The 24,207-nt window shown below is 42.8% G+C and overlaps 1 protein-coding gene across 5 annotated transcripts in view; it reads right to left on the reverse strand.

The window, feature by feature from the left end:
• Positions 1 to 22,610, reverse strand: part of ddr1 (discoidin domain receptor tyrosine kinase 1) — a 36,222-nt gene extending 13,612 nt beyond the window's left edge. For 2 of the 5 annotated variants that reach the window (XM_019261235.2, XM_019261232.2), the window contains exons 1-8: positions 20,543 to 20,705; positions 9,974 to 10,131; positions 7,576 to 7,678; positions 4,885 to 4,960; positions 4,265 to 4,417; positions 3,396 to 3,543; positions 2,144 to 2,246; positions 1,406 to 1,592 (exon numbers count right to left, since the gene is read on the reverse strand). In XM_019261235.2, coding sequence (XP_019116780.2) covers positions 1,406 to 1,592; positions 2,144 to 2,246; positions 3,396 to 3,543; positions 4,265 to 4,417; positions 4,885 to 4,960; positions 7,576 to 7,678; positions 9,974 to 10,131; positions 20,543 to 20,544 — 930 coding nt within the window. In that variant the 5' untranslated portion in view covers positions 20,545 to 20,705. Of the gene's footprint in view, positions 1 to 1,405; positions 1,593 to 2,143; positions 2,247 to 3,395; positions 3,544 to 4,264; positions 4,418 to 4,884; positions 4,961 to 7,575; positions 7,679 to 9,973; positions 10,132 to 20,542; positions 20,706 to 22,206 lie in introns of those variants that run through there. The other 3 variants (XM_019261233.2, XM_019261231.2, XM_010735015.3) reach the window with 2 other exon arrangements.
• Positions 22,611 to 24,207: the final 1,597 nt, after the last annotated feature.

Below are 24,207 nucleotides of genomic sequence, written 5' to 3' on the forward strand. Positions count from 1 at the left end.
TCCGCTCTGCCAGGCCAGCATAACGGTGTATGTCAGCTGAGGTTAGCGAGGGGAAAACCACTGGGGAAAAGGCAGGAAAAACAGGATAAGCTTTGGAAAAACACTGGAAATACCCCTGGGAAAGATTTTTAAAGGTAACCGAAGAACATTAGAATAATAATGAATATGTGGAGAAATTAAAACTGAGTGAGGACAACCAGAAATGTTGGATCTGAGTCAAAAACTAAACCTCTGAAACATTACTTTATAATCGACTGGGGATTTGGCTGTTCAATGTGCACATGTATAGGGTGAATCCCACCCAAACCAACATTCCAACCCAAGTCCAATGAGACAACATGGTTATAACTCAAACTGGGTTGCTTCATATTATCATCCCCCCCTGCTGCGCCACAAACTAACCCCAAAAACCGCACAGACGCACAAACAGACTGTGATGCAACTCGGTGGCACCCAGGGGAACCAAGCACAGACGCAGTGTCCCATGATAAACAATGGCACATTAAAACTAATTAAACGGCTGCAGAGCTATTCCAGTGAAAACGTTACTTTCTGGTAAGACGGCACATTAACAAAGTTATTACATAGAAACATAATTCTGCTGGTGGAGTTCGTTTTAGAGGTCAGAGCTGCAGACATTTCTGAGTTTGATCAGATGTGAAAAGAAACAATCAGCCTAATGTCCTGCTGTAATCACAATGACGTGCTTGTCTTGTGCTAATGAGATAATTAATTTACCAAATCGATGCATGAATTAACAAGTACTTCTTTGTCTGGATACTTGTCTTCCCTTACAGACTGTCCTCACTCTAACACATTAGGGAGTTAAGAAAGTTAAATGAAATCACTTTGACTTTTTCAGCACCAAGGTGCTCCACAATCTAATCAGATCATCTCTTCAAAAAGCAGAGCAAGTGAAGTTTGGGGGTTTTTTTAGATATGTTTTTGGCACTTTTGTCTTCACTGGGTAGTTGATTGTTTAAATAACGGCAAGATAAACAGGGAGAGAGCAGAATGATGTGCAGCTAAGGTCCTGGGCTGGAATCAAAAGAGGGATATTGAAATTATAAAAAGGTACAGTATGAGTCCTAGCCACTAAGCCACAAGGACGCTCTGGGTGCTGTGTTCTTGACGTTGTGTAGATTCTTTACGATCTCTGGCTTCTGGACGATCTGAGCTGCAGTGCCTCGTAATTCACGTTACAGCATTTTTCAGAATGATGGTCCTGACCTGCAGACACACACCGGGACCTGGAGCTTTTAGCCTTGATGACATCTCTGATTTACAGGCACCCCAATGCTGTCCGAGACTCCAGCAGGATAACAATGCCCCGAGTAACCCTCCCTCTCACACAATCTAACCACAGCAACACATGCACAGTCACACAAAAACTTTCACTGCAAACCTGCATGTTGTGGAAGACACGCGGCTTCTCAAAGTGAAACTCGATATCCACGCTGCCAGACCCGAGGGCTTCCCGGCTCCAGCCCAGGTAGTCGTACCCAGGCCACACCCTGAGCTCTTTGGTTTTTATAAAGTCGTCTCCTCCAAGGACGCCGTCACACAGCTGACCCAGGCCTCCAAACTGCATCCTGCACACACACACACACAGCATGGGTTAACATGAATACACATGCAAACAAGCTGGCACACATGTCTTCCTCTCTCACACACCTCAACAGGAACAAATCAACACAACAGGGTCACACACACACACACACACACACACACACACACACACACACACACACACACCCATCTGCTACAAGTACGTCTGGATTACATCAAAAGTGTTAGCTCACCCGCTAGCAAAACATTTCAGCCCCATTAACCAAGCAGCCCATGCAAGTGTGGGCCTCCCATCCCTAAATCCTATCCTCACCCCTCCTTTGCTCCCTGCCAAAGCATTATGGTCAGGAAACACGCCTCAAATCCCAAAGCGACTAAAAAAATAATGTTATTCCCTTTCGATTAGGCGGACACCGTCATCTTTCAAGGAAGGAGTTGGCTGAGACCCCATTCCAGTCCTAACAGATGTGGAGAAGCTTTTGGTATGCCATTGATCGAGGCACATTTCACTCCACACTGTTGACCAAGTAACACTTGGGAATCTTAATTTTGATCATATTTATCATATACTCACCCGTGCTCAGTGGTCCCGTCGTAGGTGGAGTCATTAAGATAGACTGGCATGCCAGACAGGTGCATGACGTGACCCACTGGGGCTGTGTAAGCCTTCAATCCATCTGAGTGACAGAGAAGTACGAAAAAAATATTCATTATTAGTCATGTGATCTCAAACAAAACATGCTTTTTTAATTTTCTATCTTAAAAGACAGACACAAGCTGCGAGTGAAACTTTTTATTAATTTATGAAGCTTTTCTTTTTCTTCTTTCTTTTCTTCTTCTTTCTACTTAGCCAACATGCAAATGTAATCACTGCTCCAAGGAAGCAGCTGCAGATGGTTTTTAAGTAGTAAAACAAACGAAAAGGTCTGGTCAGGCCTGCTTGGCCCTAGCCACCATTGACCGATGAAACCCAAGCCTCTCCGCTCCAATATACAGCTAATCAGCCTGCTCTCTGAGAACGGAGGTGACGTCAGAAACACAGACTACGGGCTGCTGCTCTGCTACACATAACAATGTTTCACATGGGATTTACTGTATGTGTACAGTATGCTATGAGTGTCTGTGGGTGGACACATGCACAGATGTTTCTTGTACCTGCATGAGGGTCATGTGGGTCAAAACTCAATGTAAAACAATAAACACAGGAGAGACACGGTCATAATATCTGACAAGGGATGAGATGAGAGGCCCAATGTGCGTAAAACTTGACATTCTGTAGATTCTGCATAATCTCTGGCTTGTGGAGAAACCGAACTGCACTCCCACAAAATCCACATTAAAGCATATTTTAGAAAAATGGTCTCCCTGAAGACACAGACCGGGAACTGGAGCTTTTAGCCTCGGTGACAGCTCTGATTTACAGGCAGCTTGATGCTGTCTGAAGGAGGTGGATGGAGCAGGGGAGGAGGTGAGTCATAAATACTCAGTCAGTGTTGTGCTTCGGGATACATCGAGACCACTGCCATTTATCACTGTGTGACTTCTTTTATCGAGGCAAACCCCACTGAGGTTGTAAAATTGATGCAATTTCACGAATCAGTGCATGGGATGTATGGCAAAAAACATGCACTTGTAATCATCACCAGCGTACAGATGCTTCCTTTTTTTGCAGGACTAAATCTAGGATGACGGCAAAATCATCACCTTCATCGTGCAAAATGTGATTTATCAAGGTGAGCATGCCTAATAAAGTACAGAAAAATGTATACCTAAGTGTCCACAAAAGCACGGACATTTTGTATCTCTGCAGCCTGTTTGTGTCTTACCGTTCCATACACAACCGTAGAGCTCCACGCGAAGGCAAACGCTCATAACCCGGTCAGCCAGGGGGTAAAAGCGCACCATGCGGGCTACGATGGGAGGGCCCAGGTCTTTCAGCACAACATCATAGGTGTTCTCATTCCCTGACACCACCTAGGAGAAGAATATTCAATCACACAGTACATCGCTTGTTATCTATGGGGTTGAATGAATTTCGCCTGAAGGCTCAGACTTATCATTCAGTGCGTGTCTCCAAATTCTACTAATTTAAGAGGAGCTCAAATGAACTGACTGAACTTTTTCTTACACATACAACTGCAAAAAGAAGGACTGATTTTAAAGTCTGAGCCTCAGGCAGAGTTTTTGTAAGGGCAGCGAAGATTTACATCAGCTTGCAATTTCTGAATATTTGTTGCGTGGCAATGTTCTGAAATAATAACTGAAGGGGAACACAAACAGCATGATTCCTTCTATAAAATACTGACTGAAAATGTTCAAAATTTCCATGTTATCATGTAGCAGTGGGACAAAACTCAGTGCAGAACTTATCACCAAAGAAAATATTGGACATTTCCCAAACACAATAAGAGGTGGCTTTATCTGCATAAGGTAAGACATTCATTGCACAGTGTTGAAATCTCCGGCTGTTTTTGCCTGAGCAGAAAGTTTAGTTTAGCTGGTGCATTGCCAAACCGCTCCACTTCCTACTAAATAATAAATAAATAAAATGCAGATGAATTATAGAGCCCATTAACATGACATTCATATTGAACAGCCACAGGATAACTCAACTGTAGGTTCTCACGTACACATAAAACAGACAGCGAGCTCCAGCTCTGTCTGTAATCAAAAAAAGACAAAAGACCCTTCTTACTTCCTGGCCCCAGCGGTCCTTCCAGGTGATCCATTTCACGCCGTCTCGGGAATAGCGGAGGCGATAACTACGGGCAAACTCCTGGCCGTGCCCGTCAGCATGGCGACCCTGGGTACCAACCAGAGCCAGGAAGTGGAGTTTGTGCAGGTCTACCTGCAAGAGACAGAAAATACATTAATAACAACGCACGTCAATCAGTAAAAGATTATTTATAGACTAACAGATCGACATACAGATAAAGTATCTGCCTGTTAAATAAGAAGCTGCAGCCAGCAGCTATTAGCTTAGCTTAGCATAAAGACTAGAAACAGGGGGAAACCGCTAGCCTGGCTCGGCTTAAAAGGTAACAAACATATACATAATACCTAGGTGCATAAACGTTTGTACAGTTTAAACAAACAAGAAGTGTGTTCATTAGTGAGCGTTAGAGATACAATACATAATAGCTGTTCTAAAAATGGGGTAAATTTATTGCTATCATAATAGTCTTTACAACATTTTATATCAGCTTCATAATCCTAAAATAACAATGCTATTCTGTCAAAAAAAAACAATACTAACTGAGCACTAACTCCAAATCTAACTGTGCAACTCGGAGGTAAATAAACAGAGTATCTGACCTGAAGGTATTCTGCTCCACTGGGGAAAACAGCTCCTGCAGGACACCACGCTCCATCCCCTTCTCCAGTACTCAACCTGAGAGCAACAAAGGAAAAAAAATGAGTAAACAAAACCAAAAAAAATGAAAAATTCACTAAATCCTAGTCCCACATCCAAACATTCACATGCAGAGAAACAAACACACCTACTGTACAACAAGACAACAATAAAACCCAGAGCGCCAGCAGCACACAAAGGTACAACTGAGAATTTCATACAAACAATTCGACCCCCCCACCACCATCCATATTGGACTCCACAGCAGCCAAACATTCACACATAAATAGAGCAGTGTTGCCTGAAAGAGAGAAAAAAAACAGAGAGACAGAGAGTTGGCTATGGCCAAAGGAACATCGTAGGCAATAGAGAGAGAAAGCGAGAGACTGCAGACAGATGGAAAATACTGAGAACACACGGAGAGAGATGAAAGGAGCGGAGTGAAAATTACTAGCTCCTCCACATACTTCAAACCTCACAACATGATCTGGTGTAGGACGTCAGGAGTAATCTTTACTCACAGCTCCTCAGGCCTGCCATGACCACACACGAGCACCACTAAAAAGATTTTCACTCAGTGTGACCTTTCTCAATCCGGCTTGAGAAGAAAAGTCCACACTACCACCACATTTTGGCCACATGAAGACCACAAACTTGGCTGTGCAGCCCTGAGACGACGGATCATCTCTCATGTGAGGAGCTTTGCAACAGACGCCAGGCCATAACCATGGCTCTGACCACTGTGGGGCTTCTTTCAAAATAAAAGCTGCTGCTCAGACCACCAGAACAAATCACTATATCAACTCTGTGACACTGACAGTGGCGCTAGTATTTTAATCAATCCCATTCTCCCTTCGCTGGATGAGATCACACATCCGCAAAAACCACAGGATGATATCAGCACATTAGTGCTCTACACAGTGACCTGTGAATGAAGGGAGAAGAGCATGAGGATGAGGAGGGAGAAAAAGAGGAATGTGGCTGCGCAGAGCTCAGTTCACCATGCACCAGTCAGCAGGATTAACATTACAGCACACTGTTCTGCCAAGTACCTCATTTTTCTCCCATTTCTCTCAGTGTCCGCGCTTTGCTTCCTATCTAAATACCAGCCAGCAATCCATCCCTCTTCCCTTGTTCTCAATTACCTTACTCCCTCCATCTTTTACCCACTCGCTCAGGCCAGCATGCTGATATGCTTTCACTGCCTCAGAGAAATAAGAGCCATGAAAAAGAAATACCTCCCAAAATCTGCATCACGCGATGCCTCCCTTCACACAACACCTTCCCTCAAACACTGTTTTCAAGTTAATTTCTCTCTGGCTTTTCAGCACACCGTCGCCATGATCCACCTATCACTTGTTTTCTTTCTTTTTTTCCTCTCTCTCTCTTTTTCTCTCAGTGTCTCCCCAACGTCTCTTAAAAACAGCTAGGGCTAATAATCATTTCCACATGGTTGGACACGCAGCCAAGAGACCTGGCTCAACAGACCAATGGAGACAAAAGCTCTCACACATGGCTGTAGCATGTTGCGGACCTAACTTGGCTCATGAATCTGATCTCGCTGCCAGACAGACAAGGTGGTAATATGATTACCAAGAGGGTTTTTTACAAAAGACACACACTATCATCTTCTATCATAATCTAATAGACCTTTGACAAATTACTTTAGCATGGTGCCAACAGAGTGAAAAACAGGCATGCAGACCAACGATACTGTTAAATGACTTAAACCTGACTCAATCGTTTGCACTTAAGTACAGTAACTAAGACTAAAATTGACTGTGTAGCCTGATAGTCACGCCACTTAACATATTCTACTGTACATAAATGGCTGAACAATCAGAGATGTGGGTGGCATTTCAGAGGTAGTGTCCAACTCCTGTCCAATTCAGTGCGCTTATGTTTTCTTTAAAGGTGCAGTGTGTAAGATTTACATATTAAATATGCCAGAAATAAAACATATTATCTACTACTATGTTTCCGTTAGTGTATAATAACCTGAAAATAAGAAAGTTTTAACCTTTAACTCCACATTTCAGTGATATGTCGTTTAAAGTCTTTTCACATGTTTTTAGCAGCTATTTTCCAGCACATTAAATGTTTTTTTGAAAGAAATCTCAGAATTGCCTTAATTGACTTAAAAGAAAAAGAAAGTTGAGGCCAAATTTAAAAGAGATATATCTGCGGTTTTATATGTTTATTACCAATAACATGCATTTTATATTAAAGCAAAGTATTTTACAATCCATGATGGGTTTTTACGTATTTGAATGATGCACTTTTTCTGCATGTAGCTGTAGACTTGTAAGTTTTGTAATGCATCAAGTCTCCAGTAGTTTATTTAAATGTCATATTGTCATTGCACGGTAATGCAGTTTAAATGCAAACTGATTTGAAAAGTCTGCACTGCATCAGTCGATCAGTGGCTGATCTTTTCACTTTGCTGCAGTGATGTAGATGTGTACCGCATGGCGATGAAATCACTGCCGGATGTGGTTATGTGAGCAAAAGAACGGACTTTGATCACACCCATCAGTGATGCTGATGTTCTGTTATTCTTTAAGTTTTTAGACTGTAACCACACAAGGACACACAAAATACTTGATTAATGTGGTGTCCGCCACTACACACACACACACACACACACTTCCTACCTCCCATGTTTGGCCTCAGTGGAGTCTGACCATGCGCTGGAGGCAGTGATGTCAGAGTCTGGGATGGTGCCATCCTCCATCCCCAGGGCGTAACGACACTGAGCTGTGGAGAAAAGATGGACGAAAGGAGAAACAGGAGGGAGAGAAAGAGGCATGAGCAATACTCTCATCTGTATGGAGAACAAGTCCAGAGGAAACTTAATATTTCCATTAGAGTGTCAACAGCCATCATTGGTCATGGGGTATAATGTTGTTATGTCATCTCTGGGAAAACTTCCGAACTTCATGCTTCATAACTCACACAGACACCGAGGGAAAAAAAGACTAAACTACCATAAATTCTTCCTGTTCTCTTATTTGTTACAGACCCTCCTGGGGTAGACTCCTCCTGAGTCTATCTGAAATGTAATGGCAGTGTTTTGCATCATTTATTCCTGTAGGTCCCCTTTGTCCTGTCAGAGATGACTACATCAAAGATAGTCATTAAAATACATCTGCATCTTTAGTGTATCCAACAGCCCCCATGTGAGACGCTCTGATCTGTCTACACAACTACACCTTTCCTATTTTCCTTTTTGTCTTTCCAGCTAGCTCCACATCCCACACAAAGCCTCCACCTCAGGGCTCCAACTATCCAGCAATGCCCCTATTCCGGTTACCACCTCTCGGGGATTTGCAGGAGGAGAACAAAAGGGAGAAGGACACGAAGGGCGAATGAAAGAACACAGACCGGTCTCAGATATCTGTGCTGACTCCACTTCAGCGGCAGCATTATCAAATGATCCAGATAGAGTGGTCCCAGGGAGGGATTACCCAGTGGCCCAGCTATCCACTCTGGAGTCAGTCATGAGGAGGAGTTCATGGAGAAGGAGGGTGGGGGGTAAGCGTTAGGGTAGTGATAAAGTGGAAAGGGGTTTAGACAGTGATATGGAGTGGAGGCAGAGGGTGACAGAAAGAGGCGGGGGTGTGGTGGGCGTCAAACTCAGTTTCTGTCATTGAGTCAGCGGACAGGAATGCTGGGCTGGATGACAAACCCTAAAAACCCCAACGGGTGCAGCAGACACACACACACACACACACACACACACACACACACACACAGTTCATCCACACCCTTGCAGACAGGTGCCCATTTCATTACATCATCATCATCATCGCACATCGCCAGTCAACAGCCCACCATCTGCGTTTTTTTCATCTCTCTGTGTGTCCTCTGCTTTCACCTTCTCTTTCTGTCATTTTTCATAAAACTTTCTGCTCGTGCCATCACGCTGGATTCAATTCTTTCTACAAAACAAACAGTGTGGGTGTCTGTGCTGCTGTGCCACAGCCTGCTCGTCTATATAACAGATTTTCACTCCATTAATCGAGCTATAAATCTAGATTGATATAATGGGGTCATTATTAGTCAATAAATCAATTAGTCATTAATGTAATCCGCAACAATTTGAGTTGAATTATGCAACACCCATCATCATTTTTATATATATACATATATAATAGCTGCACCATTAATCACTTAATTACTGGGTCAATATAAAATCACAGTTTCTATCAGACCAACGCAACGTCTTCTAATCACTTTTGTCCGACCAACACTCCAACACTTTTAATGATATTTGGTTTAATATCAAACAAGATAAAGGAAAACAGCAAATGCTTTAAATTGAGTTGCGCCACAAGCGGTTACGGATAAATTTTTCTGTCGACAGACTAAATGATTGATCGGCTCTAATTAGCGTATTTCATTAGTCATTTAAGTCACGTATTAAGTGAAATTTTTGTTCGACTCAGTTTCTCAAAATGCAAGCATTTGTTTGTTTGTTCTTCTCTTTTATAAGCACTGAATTGAAATAATGATCAACCTCAGTCTCAGTCACAGTCTGGCTGCCGCAGTAGGAAGGACGGCCACACTGCAAACAGTCCCCTCTGGTTACACCTGATTGGCTCTCATTCACTAACCCCACATGCGCTCTTCCTTCCCTGACATTTTGACTGACACTTTCATGAGCTGCCTGTGCATTAGCGGTCTTGACGAGCCTGTGGGGGGGGGGGGACCGCCCAGCTATCTCATTCTCCTATTACACATGACTGGCTGGCAGACAGGGAGAGGACACAGGATAGCCTGTTGATAGCGGACGGAGAATGAGCCTTACTGATCTGAGAATGTGAGGAGAATGTCGGAGCAGCAGGACGAGACGATTGCTGTGCCCGTAGACACGAGGAGGTGAGGGGAGGAAGAAAACAAGAGGTTTGAAAACGTCTGAGTTTGTGAGGATAAGAAATCAGCCAAGCTGCAACAAATGTGGCAGTTTGGGGGGAGAAAGACAACAGTTAAAGAAATGTATCACCAACTGAGATGTTCTCTTTGTTGCATGTCTGTACTCTGACATCCTACCTGGGTTAAAGTGCCACTCATGGTCCTCTGAAGACGACGCCAGCGCCACCAGGACTGTGAGCACAGTGACAGGAAACGACCGCAGGGTTGGAAAGGCCATGACAGCAGCAACACAGCTGGTTACCTGTCCGGACACACACTGATGACCAAAGGCATACCTGTCACAGAAAAAGAGACATTTAGATCCATATCCAGACTTAGACTTTAGACTTGTTAAAACTGAACCAACCACCATCAACACACAAATCATTTACATAGCTGTAGCCTGAGGAAACATTAATAACTGAACTCTCTCGATCAAAACATCTTAGTCCAAAGCACGTCTCACAGTCATTTGTTTCTCAATGTTTCACATGCCAAACTCAGCAATGGTCCAAACCCCAGAGGAGCGAGCACAAAGCCATACAACAAAGGCCACTTTCACACGCTAATTTGTTTTTCTCTTTGGAAGCATAATGTCAGGATACAATAATACTTTGCTGCCTTCAGGACGAGTACAAACAGCTCGGTAATTGAGGATGGTATAATTAGCTGGTCCCACTTAGTCCCAGAGAGTTTTATTCATTCTGTATTTGAAATGCCCATAATTTCTCCAAATTACTGATTTCAAACCAAACTTTGCTTTAATGCTACAGAATGTACTCGTAACATCTGACATGCTTGTTTGGAATAAATAACAGATGAAACATTAAGACTGAAGTAATGGAAACTGAGGAGTGAGGCAGAACAGGACAGATGTTGTAGTATTTTGAGTTAATGGGGAAACAGCCATGCTCTGCGCTAAGTTATCACGAAGTAAATGACTTGCTCATAACTTCACAACGCAGACATTTTGTACGTGTTGTCGAGTGACTTTAAAGATCCTTGAAAGCACCAAAGCACCTACACTCTATTAGGTTTATTAGGTACACCTAGTTTGAATGAAATGCAGTATAATGCAACGGCCTTCGTTAAGATTATAATGATCACATTTCTAAACCCTTTTAGAGAGGGTAAACAACAAACTACAGCCTTCAAAATGATGATTTGCTCAAAAACTGAACATTACAACCTACATGAAGACAGGCTGATTTACTGCTTTACTCTAGAGCATTTTGAAAATGACATAGCACTCAATCCTGTCTTCCTAAAAAAAAAAACATTTTACCAAATGATTATGTGCATCGTTTAGAAAAACAAACACATTTCATTGTTCTAACCCTGCATATTTTACTTTTAATTTCCAGTAGTGTAGCAAGAGGGAGGAAAGAACCTCGTGATAAGTGGAAGTCTGAAGCAGGAGTGACAGCTGGGAGAGACAGAGAGGCTGGGCTGGCTTCCCTGTAGACCCTCTGTGTTTCGGCTTCATCTTTGACTAGACTGGGACAGGCGGACAGCTGACACACAGCTGTAGTGACAGAAAATTGGAGGGGGGAGAAGTAGTAGTCGAGGGGGAATATATGGAAACAGAATGAATAGTAGAGTAGAGTTAGCTCAGGCACTACAGGGCGGAGACGATGGAACAAGAGCAGCGATGACATGGGTACATGTGTGTGTGTGTGTATATGAGAGGGGGAAGGGGGAGGTGACTTATGGCCTTGTTGGTGTGTGTATGCATGGGTGCGTGGGGCGTGTATGTGGGCATAGAGGAGATCTCAGGGATAGCCAGCCAGTGCAGCTGTCCTGAATGGGAGACACAACGCAACCGATACATGGTGCATGTGTTCCAAGTGGGGAAAAAACAGAGAAAGAAAGAGAGGCTGATAAAAAAAACAACACCCACCAAGTTGTCCAAATGAGTAACTATGTGCGCGAGTGTGCCAGATGACAAAATGCTGAAATATGGGACTTACTGGACTAAGCTGCGTGTGCAAAATCAGAGCTGAGAATCAGGCAACCATAACAACCAGCATCAACAAACATTATCCTCGACAGCATCTTATCGCAGCTTTTGTCAATGAAGCAAATACGCGGGGAACAGACTTTTATCCAGCCACACCGCAGAGTGACGTTACAACATAACGAACAAGAGAAGAAAGCCAGTCGGACAAATGTTTTGGCCAGCAGGAACAAAAGTGGCCACAGCCATCCGAGAACATTGTTGTTGGGAAAGTCAAGCGGTGTGGAACAGCTGTGGTTAGTGCTCAGAGAGAGGAGAGAAGGGCCCGCTGTGTTCTGGAGGAGGCAGCACAGTGTGCAGCCCAATCTACACTCACACGTTTTGTCTCTGCTAATCCATAAGCAGGACTAATGAATACTTATGACCAGCTGCTGTTTCTACAATGAAACACGCCTGACAAGAAAGCGGCAGAGTCAAGAGCAGAGGGATACGCAGAACTTTTTTAGTTAGCAGCCATTGCATCATTAAAAGATAGTTTGCCAAAGTCTCTATAATTAGATTGCTTCACTGCAAATACTGGCAGCACTGCCTTGGCACTGGTTAGCGTCTTTTCTAGCGAGCCGCTCATGTTGGAACGACATGTTTGCATTCGTTATTCTTTCCACTTGTACGATGAAGCCAGTCCAAATGTCAGAAGTGACCTAAAGGATTATTTAGTTTGTTTTGCATGTTTTAGCCCATTGACTGTAAATTGCGTATGCGTTTATATCACTGTCGAGGTTTTTCCAAAGTATATCATAACTTTCTGGCTCTCTGGTGATTTCCTACATCGCAGACTGCCATTAGTCTAAGTCTGTGTCAGTACATACAAATCAACGGGCAGTGATGTGAAACCTAAGTGAGGTAATCAATCATAGTTAATATTTAGTTCACATTTTTTTGCAGTTACATAATTACCAGCCAAGACTTGAGAGCTGCAATACGTTAAAAGCCAGAAACTAAATTTACAGTCAGACGCTTTTCACAATGATTATTATTTCATTTTGATTTAGGACCAACAAATCATTTAAAAGCCGTAGCAGCCAAGCTGACTTGTGTTAGATGAGAGTTGTTGGAGAGCAGCTAACAATGCGGCTATAAAACTGGCAGTGAGATGACATTGTCGATATGTCAGTCGGTCACTCCACCCCTGATCCAGAATGAAATATCTCAACTATTAGACTCCCCAGAGGATCAATTATACTGACTTTAGTGATGCTGGTCAGGTAGGAGGTAAATACTGCCCACATCTATGAGGAAGATTGGCAAAAAATCTTGTACAAACATTCACATTTTCCAGACAGTATATCCTAATGATCTCCAGGTTTTTTTAACCGTCTTGAGGTTGAAATTTGTGGTTTGCATGAATTGCCAAGAAATATGCTTCAAACATTCATGTCCGCCTCAGGATAAACTGTAATTACTTACAACACTGCCTTGGGTGTACTACAGGTGTCTGCTAAGGAAGAAATAATGCACAGCAAGTCGGTCATTAATGCGCAATAAACCCCAACAGGGTCATTAAAGAGCTGCATCAGCGTGTCAGGTGCTGTACATTATCCTGCTTATTACACGGCTATACAGTAGAGAAATCATTAATTTGACACAATTTTATTGATTTAAAAAATATTTGATTGCGTTCATTGCGGTCCTCAGAGACTACAGTCAGCACTGTGTTATAGCACTGTATATAGATTATCATTTGGAAAATGGTCAGCAATGAGTTAGTTATTAAGCTAGAAGTCTTGTTTTTGTCTTTGCTTTAATGTCTTTCTTGTCCATACACCAACTTCACTGTGTAAAGTCTCCAATCTCAGCCAGTTAGACATGACCATTGTCCACTAATGACACAAAAAGTAGTGGGAAAGTTGTTTTTGGGTTTCCGTCAATGATGTGAGGAAGCTCGTGAGTTCCTTCGCACCACGACCCTCTGAGTTAATCTTCAATCAATCTTCAACACTTTGAAGAGTGAGACTGTGCCTGACTGAGCCACAGAGACAAGGTCATATGATGTGGTTTCCCGAAAACAGACTTGTTTACTACGTAACTCTGGGATGGTGTGAACGGAAAGGAAAGTGCTGTTCACTGGGGGGCCTCTATTTCCTTGTTTTTACTGAAGACACACTCCAAGGGCAGCCATAAGTTGTTTGGCTGTATAAATCAGTCCATGGGGTTCCTTTTTTTAATCTTGAAAGAATTTCCTTCAGCTTAATTTAGTTAAATATTAATATATCACTTTGAGTAATATTTCCTTCACTCTAAGTACGAGGAAATAACACAACTACTTCCATTTAGTCAGTGAGGAAGGAAGCTAAGCAGGCTCTTAAAACTGGAAATACGGGCAGTGCACTTCTAATAATTACCTGATCTATGATGTGTCAGGAAGCCTTGGGTAAGGTCTGATTTTATGCCCAGCTATTGGTCATAGTGTTGCTCATTCACTGGTCATCAAATTGTACAGCTGTGTGTCACAATTTCATCTATACGAGGAAGTGCCAGTCACAACTGTGGAATCTGAGTTTACTGAGTTTTACTGAGGTTGAGGAAGCAGGATGGTAAAATCGATGAGTCACTTAAACAGAAGAATGAGAGTTGAAGGAGAAGACAGCGACAGTAGTCGAGTCAGAAAAACAAATTAAACAGAAGCAACAAAGCGAGGAGAAAGTGGAGCAAGTGACTAAAGGAAGGTAGTGAATCACAATGAAAAAAGCACGGTAAGGGGATTGTAAAGAGAAAATCGTATTTCCAGGAAAAGTTTAGTTGTTCTGATCATCACATGACTCATTAAGACAGCTCAGCTTTCACCCCAAAAAATACCCAATTCGAAACAAACCTTCCTGGCAGCACAAACACACAGCAGGGTAGTATCATAAAGCAGCGCTGTGCAACAACACAGCTCATAACAAATCTAATTCACGAGCTAACACTGGCGGCAGTTTAGAACAGAAACCCGTGAACCGAGGCTCAAGGCAAAAACAGATAAAACATGAATGCAATGAAGTTCATTAGCTTGCAGCCACACAGAGCTTAAAATCAATCAGAAATAGAGAGCGAAACGTCCATCTTTTCTGTTTTTTGCCACCTATTTCATGTCTGGAGGCAGGTCCATTTGGCCCTTCACTCCAGTTGTAGCCCTGCTCAGCATATCTGCATGGCGGACAGAGACAAATGGTGACTGATTACCACAGGTTGGTCTGGCAAATGAGGAATGCCTTCATTAACAGCAGCCACACAAACCTCTTTGTAAGTATTAGTATAAAACTTTACACCAAGCTAGTAACCACAATTCCCTTTGGCCAGTGGGGTGGTCAGGAAGCATTATGGTAGATACTCTATGTGGAGCACACATCTATCTTAAATGTATAAACACTTAATATTCACCTTTATCCAAGACCACAAAGCCTTTGAAAGCATGGGTTACTGCCACTCCGAAAACAATTTAAAAAGCATTTAAAAGTCTGTTGGAGGTGGGCAGTCATCCGGCAGAGGGGAGGAGGCTGTTTTGTTCATATTGTACGTGTTTGTGGTAGATAATGTTCAGTGGTTTCTGAAAGAGCTGGATCGATAAATCAGCCAGCAGAACATATCAGGTGATATTAGCTTGTTGCAGACATACAAGTAATAATAAGACTATGGATGTGATGATACAGGCATTAAAAATACAGTTTCTGGCATCCTTCCTAGCTTTAATGGGCTTAATTTTACAAATGACACAAAGTAATAAATGCACATTGAGGTCTTGCCATAACAAATTAGGTCTGTGTCTAATTGGATTTCTTAACAGAACTACTGTTTATCAGGAGCCTCTTCTTTAGTCTGCAACATAATGTTTCATCGCTCTGACAGCAATTCTGCTGTTGTGTTGCTCCAGGTAATGTCACTTTTTGTGCCAATTTGTAGCCTGTGAAATGCTGTGGAGATGAAAGGTGACGTTTGCTTCTGACAATCAACACAAAAATATGCGAGCTACAAATCAAATCAAAATGGTTACAGGCCAGCAGCAGCACACACAAAATATGTTTGTTTTGGGTTTTTTTAATTATAGCTGTGTGCCATTGTGCTCTAATATTATGTTATATGCAGCAGGAGCAATCAAAAGAAAATAAGCCTGATTAAATGCATTAACTTAATGTATTTAATCAGGCTTATTTTGTAATTAAGTTACAACACACATGCACAGAAGGGGTGTATTGTCTGCACCATAAACACAATAATTAAGAGCGGACTAAAATATAACAAATGGAGATGTTGTGTGAGAGCTGAAATATGACAAAGAACGGTGAAAAAAAAAAGATCCAACCAAGCGGGGGGTGTTGTTATTCTTGTTATCTCTCATGTTAACAGCTCTGGCAATCAAGTGGGTCTGCACTGTTCATTAGCTGCATCGTGTGATTTCAAGAGTGAAGTCCTTTTTTTCTGTGCACGCAAAGGAAAAACACAGAGTGTCCTCCTGGGAAACTGGTTTCGACTGACAACAACTGCCAACTGAAACAGTTTTGTTTCTCGGGGGCTTTAAGTTTCATACATGTCAGTGCATGTAGTTAGACTGTCCTCAGCTCTTTTTACTCAGCATAATGCATCTGGAATGAAAGGAGTGCCATTTCACGCTCTAGTGAAAGTAAGCTAATGAGAGACCTTTCTCCTGTAAAAGTGAACCTGAGTCACCTCCTTCGCCATCACAGTGAGGGAATATTACCCCTGTGTATGACCTTAGTTGAAGTGTGGGTGTAAAAATCATAATGAGAATCTACCAGATATGTGGTAACATTAGGATGGTAATATGACAGCAGATCTAGTTTAGCACCGAGGACGTTTTAGGGCTGCAGTGTGATGGCGAACCGCAGCCCAATTCCCCGAATTCAATTTGCACAGTCTCACCGCCACCTGTCAGAGAACAAGTGAGAGGATGGGAGGGGAGGATGGGGTGAGAGGAGAGGCATGTGACAGCACAGTGCTACTCTCACAATGGGTGGAGAGAAAACGGACGGAGACAGAGACACAGACAGACAGACAGACAGACCGAAGAATGCTGTGGTTGAGGAAAATTCCCTCCAGTAATGAAACGAAGAGACTCATAATGACAGCGTCCCAAGCGTGGGACAATGGCAACTCTTTGCCCGCAGGAGGTTGACAATTATTTATCTGTTGAGTGGCTACTGAAACAGAGAGAATGAACTGGAAAAGGGAGAGAGAGGGATGGGAAAAAAGGATGGATGGCTTGCAGAGAAAAACGAACAGAGCAGGCAGAAAAATTTCAGGTCAAACAGGAATGAGTTCAGCGAGACTCAGCATTTTGAGTCAAAGTGAGAAATAAACAGTCTGGCCTACACCCAGCCTCCCGCAGATGTCCTCTTCTCATTTCTAATGAACGACAGCTGAGCAGAGAGAAAAGACTTTCTCATGTCTTGGAGTGTTTAATGTTTCGTACAAAAGAAAAAGAAAACACTCACACGAGCAAATTAAGATCCAAAGATTGTATATTGTCTCTTGCTACACACATACTCTGTTAAAAGCCTCAGGCACAGGCTGATACCTCAATCACACTTGCTGTCCTCCTCCTCCTCCTTCTCAGGAGAAAAAAGGCTCCTAAAAAGAGCTAAATTACATATCACACAACAGTTTCCTGGCCCTAATGTGCCTCTCCAAAACCCCTGGGAGGAACAGACAGGTCCGCCTCTTTCAATGTGTATGTTGTTACAATTCAAAAAGAGAAGTTATATTTTTTTAAAAAGAGGGTCACCTTTGATGTTGAACACAATTTTCTTCCATGTTCCAACAAGGTTGCAAAAGCACTTACATGCCAGAAGCCATTAGAAATTATAAGTCGTATGACAAGGACGATGTGTGCTAGCAAATTGGGCGAAAACATCACGAAAAAAAAGGACAAGGAGGGAGAGAACAGAGAGCACAGTGGCTTTCAAGTCTGTGAGAGTTTCCATTTTTCATAAGGTTCGTCTGCTCTTTCCAAAAGCGATAACTTCAACCGCCAGTTGTTGGCTTGGGTGAAGGAGGTCTGCATGATTCACAAGTCACAAGACTCACTGGATTCAGCATGAGCAACCTTTTCTCAGTAGATCATGAAGTTATTATCATGTGATTTAAGAGGAAACTACATAAATCGTACACACCATGAGTGTTTAAAGGTGTTGGGGAGTACTAATGCGTACGTGAATAGTTGTAAAGTGTAATTGTATTTTGTCTTTTCAGCTCCAGTCAAGTCGCTCCAGGCGATGTTATCTGAAGTCTACGATTTTAAAAATGAACAAAGTCTGAAGGTATGGAGTAAGAAAAAAGTTACCAGACTTCTGTGAGACTCCTCGTCTCTGTTTGAGGCTGCTGCTAGCACACTGACAGTGTAAAGAATGGACGAATCCTTGACATCACAGACAGGAGCTAATTTGAAGTTCAGTGTGGTGGCTCTGGTCGCCGCCATGTTGTCCCAGGCTAATCTAAAAATCAGCAAGAAATTGGACCTGGGGCATGCTCAATGATCAAGCCATCTGTAACAGCACCTACCTGTTGATCGATGCAGCAACACTGTTAATTGTGTATAACTTTAAGCCTTAATATAATTTGAACAGGTCAATTATATGAAAAATCACCCTCAGTATAGTTGTCATGAATGGAGAAATTAGCTATAGAGACCAAAACTGTTTTTTGTACCAGGCTGTAAACATTATTTCTGCTGCTGTTTGACATTTTAACATGGGGGCTTATGGAGATTGCCAGGAACCAGCCTCAAGTGGCTGTTTGAGGAACTGCAGTTTTTGGTACTTCACCTCACAGCCACTAAGGTTGCTGTTTATTCTGGGATAACACTCAATAATCTTTGAGTGAACACTTTACAGATGAGCCGCATTGTGGGTAATGTAGGCACCATGGTCTTTTTAACTGTCCAACAAAGAACTCTTATTGAGAGCATTTCATAAAACATAGTTTACAGTTGAGGAAATACAGATTAAGGTGGTATTACTTGCTAATTTCTACATTTTGGTACTTTTGTGTTTTAAAAAAAAGGACTTCACGACATGCCACATGAACATCTGGTTGATTAATTGTATACATACATTAGCACCCCCAATATAGGCCACCTTTCACTATGGGACATATGCAGAAGCATTTCTGCAGGTTCCTGAGCAACAACGAGGAGTTATGTCAAGGCCTGACATACCTTGATAAGATGGTGACAAATTCTTTGAAGAAACACCAGCTGCCAAAGCATGACCTCACTTTGCTTACATCCAAGCAGCAACAATGTTATCTAACCAGGGCACCCTTGATGGAAAGAGCAAACAGATAAAAATGAAGAGACTCACAGGGATGATAGCAGAATGGCAGGCTGAAGATGAGACGGAGGAGCGGGGGATGGAGGAGGGGAGGTGGATAAATGAAACATCTAATGTGGCTTCAAAGGGAATGGAGTGATAGATGATCCATGTTAGATGTAGAGAGAGAGAGAGAGAGAGAGACAGATTGCCAGAATGATCAATTAGTGGATCAAAGGTATGCTGGATGGAGGGACAGAAAGATGAAGGCGTGTTTGGAGGGGAGGTGAGGGCTAATCTGAAAGAAGGTAAAACTTCTGGAGATGGAGATTCACAGAGAGGAAATCAAATAGAGATTTGAAAACTTGCTGACAACTTAAGCTCAAGCACACCCCGGATCACGCTTTGAAGTGCCACCACCCATTACTCGATGAATTTGTTTCTCTGACACTTTCATCGAGCTCGCTCTGCAATGTGACCACACATACACCAAATGCAATTGAACAGACAGCTGTCTAGACTTGAGAGGAAATTGGTTTAAGGAAGGACAGTGGAGTCCTGCCTTCAATTGGTTTCATTTCCCATTAGAAGTGGACTGTAGAGTCGAGGTAAGAAGGCCTAACCGTATCATGTCTTTGGACTTAAATTAATTCTTCCACTGGCCTTGAGATTCCCACTCAGTCTGTTGGGAGACAATTATGAGCAGACACAGAATTTAGTGGAGCAGACAGCAGCTATGCCCGCTGTAAAAGAAGCCACGAAAAAGTTGTACTGAAAACACCACTGTCATCATGGCGCTCTTTCATGTGGTTAATGCCACATTAGCCACATCGTCATCCCAATCAGGCAACTGTGCAAAGCATACAATTCAGTTATTGTTAAGGATCTGCCTTTGTTTGGGTTTTGGATACGTATCCACCTGATAAAAAAAAAGTCTTTTCAGAGTGCTCAACAACCAGAAACACAAAGACAAAGTCTGGCTGCCACCAGAACAATGACCCTGATAGAGGACAACACACTGAGGTCAATGATCAACCAGACAAGACAAACTAGTGCGTCTGTGTGTGCGTAAGGACACACACAGGCGAACATCTGTGAGATTTCGCACATCACAAAACTGCAACAATAATGCAAAACTGCAAAAAAAACAAACCAACCCCCACCTCCCCCAAAAAAACACAACTCTTTCTTTTTTTTGTCTTGTACCTAAAAAAATGGCTTTTCAAGACTTTTGCTGCTGAGTCTCAAAGTCTCTGAGGGTTTAGAAACAAAACAAATAACAAGCCGCAATTCCACAGACACTGTCAGACAAATTACTTTTCTGTGCATACTTCTCCACAAATCAAATAATGCAATTAATGTCATTTTCTCCTAAGCCCTGCCAAGACAAAGACTAATCAATAAAACAACTGTTCCCCGAGTGTGGGCACGCACAATTATACTCACATAACTGGTCTATCCAACTATTTAATATATTGTGAGTCTCCTCAGCTGGACTGCACTGCCTGATCAAAAGCAGCTATGCAGTACCAATGGCTCTCATGGGACGTTGTGGGAGAATTAGCAGCCAGATGCCCATTAGAGAGGGATCTAGAAGACCTGGGCTTCATGAAGGATTGTGTACCCACATTCAGCGCTCCTCCTCACTTTATGCCCCTGCCTTTGCTACAGAGGCAGAGAGGGAGGGATGGGGAGAGAGAAAATTGCCTTTTATTGCCTCTATCTATTGGCAAATAGCTCTCCACACCTCCTCCACCCAACAAGTCTAACAAAGCCACAGCTCCTCTGGACAGCCTGCTCAGTCCCCTCCGCCAACAAACTAACTACATGTACCAGTTCTCATGTGGTGGGAAAGGTGATTGCCCGCTGCACTGAACACCCACTGAAGCCCATTGTTAACTCCTCCATTAGGCCACCTCCGCCTGCCTGCAAGCACAGAGGCATGCACAAACAACACGGCAATGAGCTGGCAACAGAAACACATGCTATCACGCCCACGTTTCCACTTCTATCCTTCGGTCTCTTTCTGCCTTACACAAATAAACAGAGGCAGAAAGCTGAAATATGCAGCTTCAGAGCGTAACTTTCTCTTGTTTTCAGCACCATCCTGTTGACGGAGAAGGATGAGAATAATTTATTGTAACACACGCGATTTGAGCCTCTCTCGCTGCCCCTTCACAAAATGTGTATTCAGTTCAGAGTCCAAACCTTCTGGCAGCTGCTCTCCGAGAGTCTGAAACTCAACACAGCTTCTCCTTACCGGTGCCAGGACTGCCCTGTGATGATCTCAGATTTTGGACTGATTCATTCTCAAAGGAAAACCACCTCATTTAAGGCCAGAGGTGAATGAAACCAGAGCTGATGGTCTTACTGAAAGGTCACCTGGGGCTGCGGGGTCACAGGGTTAATGTTGGGTGTGATGACCACCACCTGGATGTGTGTGAAGGTCGTGCTGAACATTAAGACATTTTACTGAGCCATTCATCAGGGCATGTTTTAAAAGCTTTGACACGCCAAGATGAATAACTTGTGAGGTTTCTGTGTGTTTTTTGTGAATGAGGTGCGATGTGAAACAAGTTCAGAATGAGTTTTACAGACTGTGAAGAAAGGAATGACAGCTTAACCAAACCCCACAGCAGTTTGGGAGTTCAGTGGGTGAATATTGGAAATGATGACGGGCACAAATCAGGACTGTGAATAATGTTTTCTCTGCTGCCAAGGACCCCACATTTAGCAAGCAACAACATCATAGTCTGGACTGTTTGCAACGAGTCCAGACCATGATGTACACTGTCAGAACATTTCAGCTACGCAGTCGGTAAATGCCACACAAACGTGCAGAGAGAGACCCGGGGCGCAACGTTACACCTCATGCGCTTCCCAGCAGTCCGTGGCCAGCGTCCAGAGCTGCCGTGCCCGCCTCACACCGAGACTTATAGACGCCAAGCCACAAGGAGAGAGAGAGAGAGAGGCAGATAGACATACACACAGACAGACAGACAGACAGACAGCTGGAAATATCCGCCGCAATATTATTATAGTCGCCTGTTATGGAGCAGAGTGCGCGGAGAGGAAACGCGCGAAGGATTTAAAGGAGTTTCAGTACTTACCTAAAATACGCAGAGAAGTGCGCTTTGACAGCAGTCCAAACTTTCAGATGAAGTCTGTGTTAGGAGTATAAAGCTGTGTCTTTGCTCTGAATAACAACGCGTCCACTGAATAATCCAAACGGTGCTGTGGAGCAGTTGTTGCGCACAGTGAACGACCTCTGTCAAAACTCACAAAACAACTAATTTATCCGAATAAACTGAACGCACCGGCTGATATCAGACCCGCAGCCTGGCTTTCACTTGACACTCTTTGGATGAATAGTTGTAAAACTTGTCGACAGTTTTGGTGAAATAGGTTTTAAAACAGCGATAAACTCGGACCCCGGGGTCCGTGCGCCCCCCAAGCCACTCTGTGAATCTGAGCCCCGGCTACGCTGCTTCCAACCTCAGTCCGGGCTCCACAGCCGGGCCAGCAGGCGCCACCAGGTGCTCATTTACATAACTGCACCGGCTGTGTCCAATCACAGCTCCGAGCAAGGTGTCTGATTGAATATTCCAGCATGCACACCATCCAATCAGAGCACCCCGTGGGCGGGAGCTGTGGCCTTAACAACACTGTAGAATGAAATTCAATGTGGAGCCTTTGGGGGCAATGGGAGTTTCTTTGTTACAGCAACGCTGAGATTTGGGGAATATGACATCGGATACAGCAGCACACAGTGCTTTCACCTTGTTAACCCTTCGCATGTTAAGAAAAAGTCGCTCTGCTGTTTTAAAACAGATTCTTTGATAGTATAAACTTGTAAAGTCTTTGAATGATCTGTTCTGGATCCCAGCATCTGGCCTGGACCTTTTAATGTAGACCCACAACTCTCTGACTTGGTATTTACCTCTAAAGGAAACTTTATTACAGAGTATTGGTGGTGTAACTGTATACCATTACTGCCCCTGGGCTATAATGAGTCCGAATGAAGGGTTTGCTGTAAAACACAGCGATGAAGCTGGAACCAGGAGAGTTGGTGATATGGGACCCCGAGGCGAGGCAGGAGAGAGATGGGAATTCATGTTTTAACTGAGCCACATGTGTGTATGTTTATGCTGAATTACATCAAAACCTGAACCAGTCAGACACAGACAGGTTTAAAAAAAAAAAAGAAGGCAGTGCAGCAGTTACAGTATGTGTCGGTACTTGCCTGAGAGGAGGGAAACTTTAGCTGGTGCTCAATCAGCAGTGAGGGACAATAAAGGTCATTTAACACACTCTGAGCTCCACCTTGGATAAACAGGGAAGAGGAACACTGAAACACTCTCTGCTGCCTAATCTTCTGTTTTGTGTGTGTGTAAATATACTGTATATATGTGTGCTTTAACTCATATGTGCACATTATCATATCAAGTCAAATGTTTTTGACTGAAATAAAGTCAGTAAAGTGAGAGACTCATGTCGCGCAGTGGTGGAAAGTAAATTTACTGTACACTGAAGGAAATTACTCCACATTAATAGGCAGCTATAGTTACTGGTTAGTTTTGTGATAAAGATTTTACATATCTATCTATCTATCTATCTATCTATCTATCTATCTATCTATTGCTACTTTTACTTACAGGTCCAGTGTGTAGGATCTGGGCTGCTGTACAAACATGGTGGACTCTGTATATCTTTCTCTGTACATTTAAGGGACTCGTTCTAAGACAAACAATTTTCAGGTAATTATACACTAATGAAAACATACTCATTCATTTCTGCCCATAGATCCTCCTAATTTTTTTACAGAAATAACAGATGTGCAACAGGAATGCATGTTCATTCTTATTTCTAAAGTGTTATTACTACATACTAAAAGAGATAAGATTAGATAGATTTTACGATGAAAACTGCCAAAGCGTGACAGTAAAAGACCGTAAAAAAAAAAGAAAGAAAGAACTGGCAACCACAACTGCTAACAACAAGGTTTTTAAAAATAAAATAAAATAAAACATATATACAGAAATATTAACAGAATATTTTCTATTTGTCTATTCTCAATAGATTTTACAAATGCCTACCCTCACTTGAGTTTT

Source organism: Larimichthys crocea, chromosome XVI (genome assembly GCF_000972845.2).
Source record: "Larimichthys crocea isolate SSNF chromosome XVI, L_crocea_2.0, whole genome shotgun sequence".
Lineage (NCBI taxonomy): Eukaryota > Metazoa > Chordata > Actinopteri > Sciaenidae > Larimichthys > Larimichthys crocea.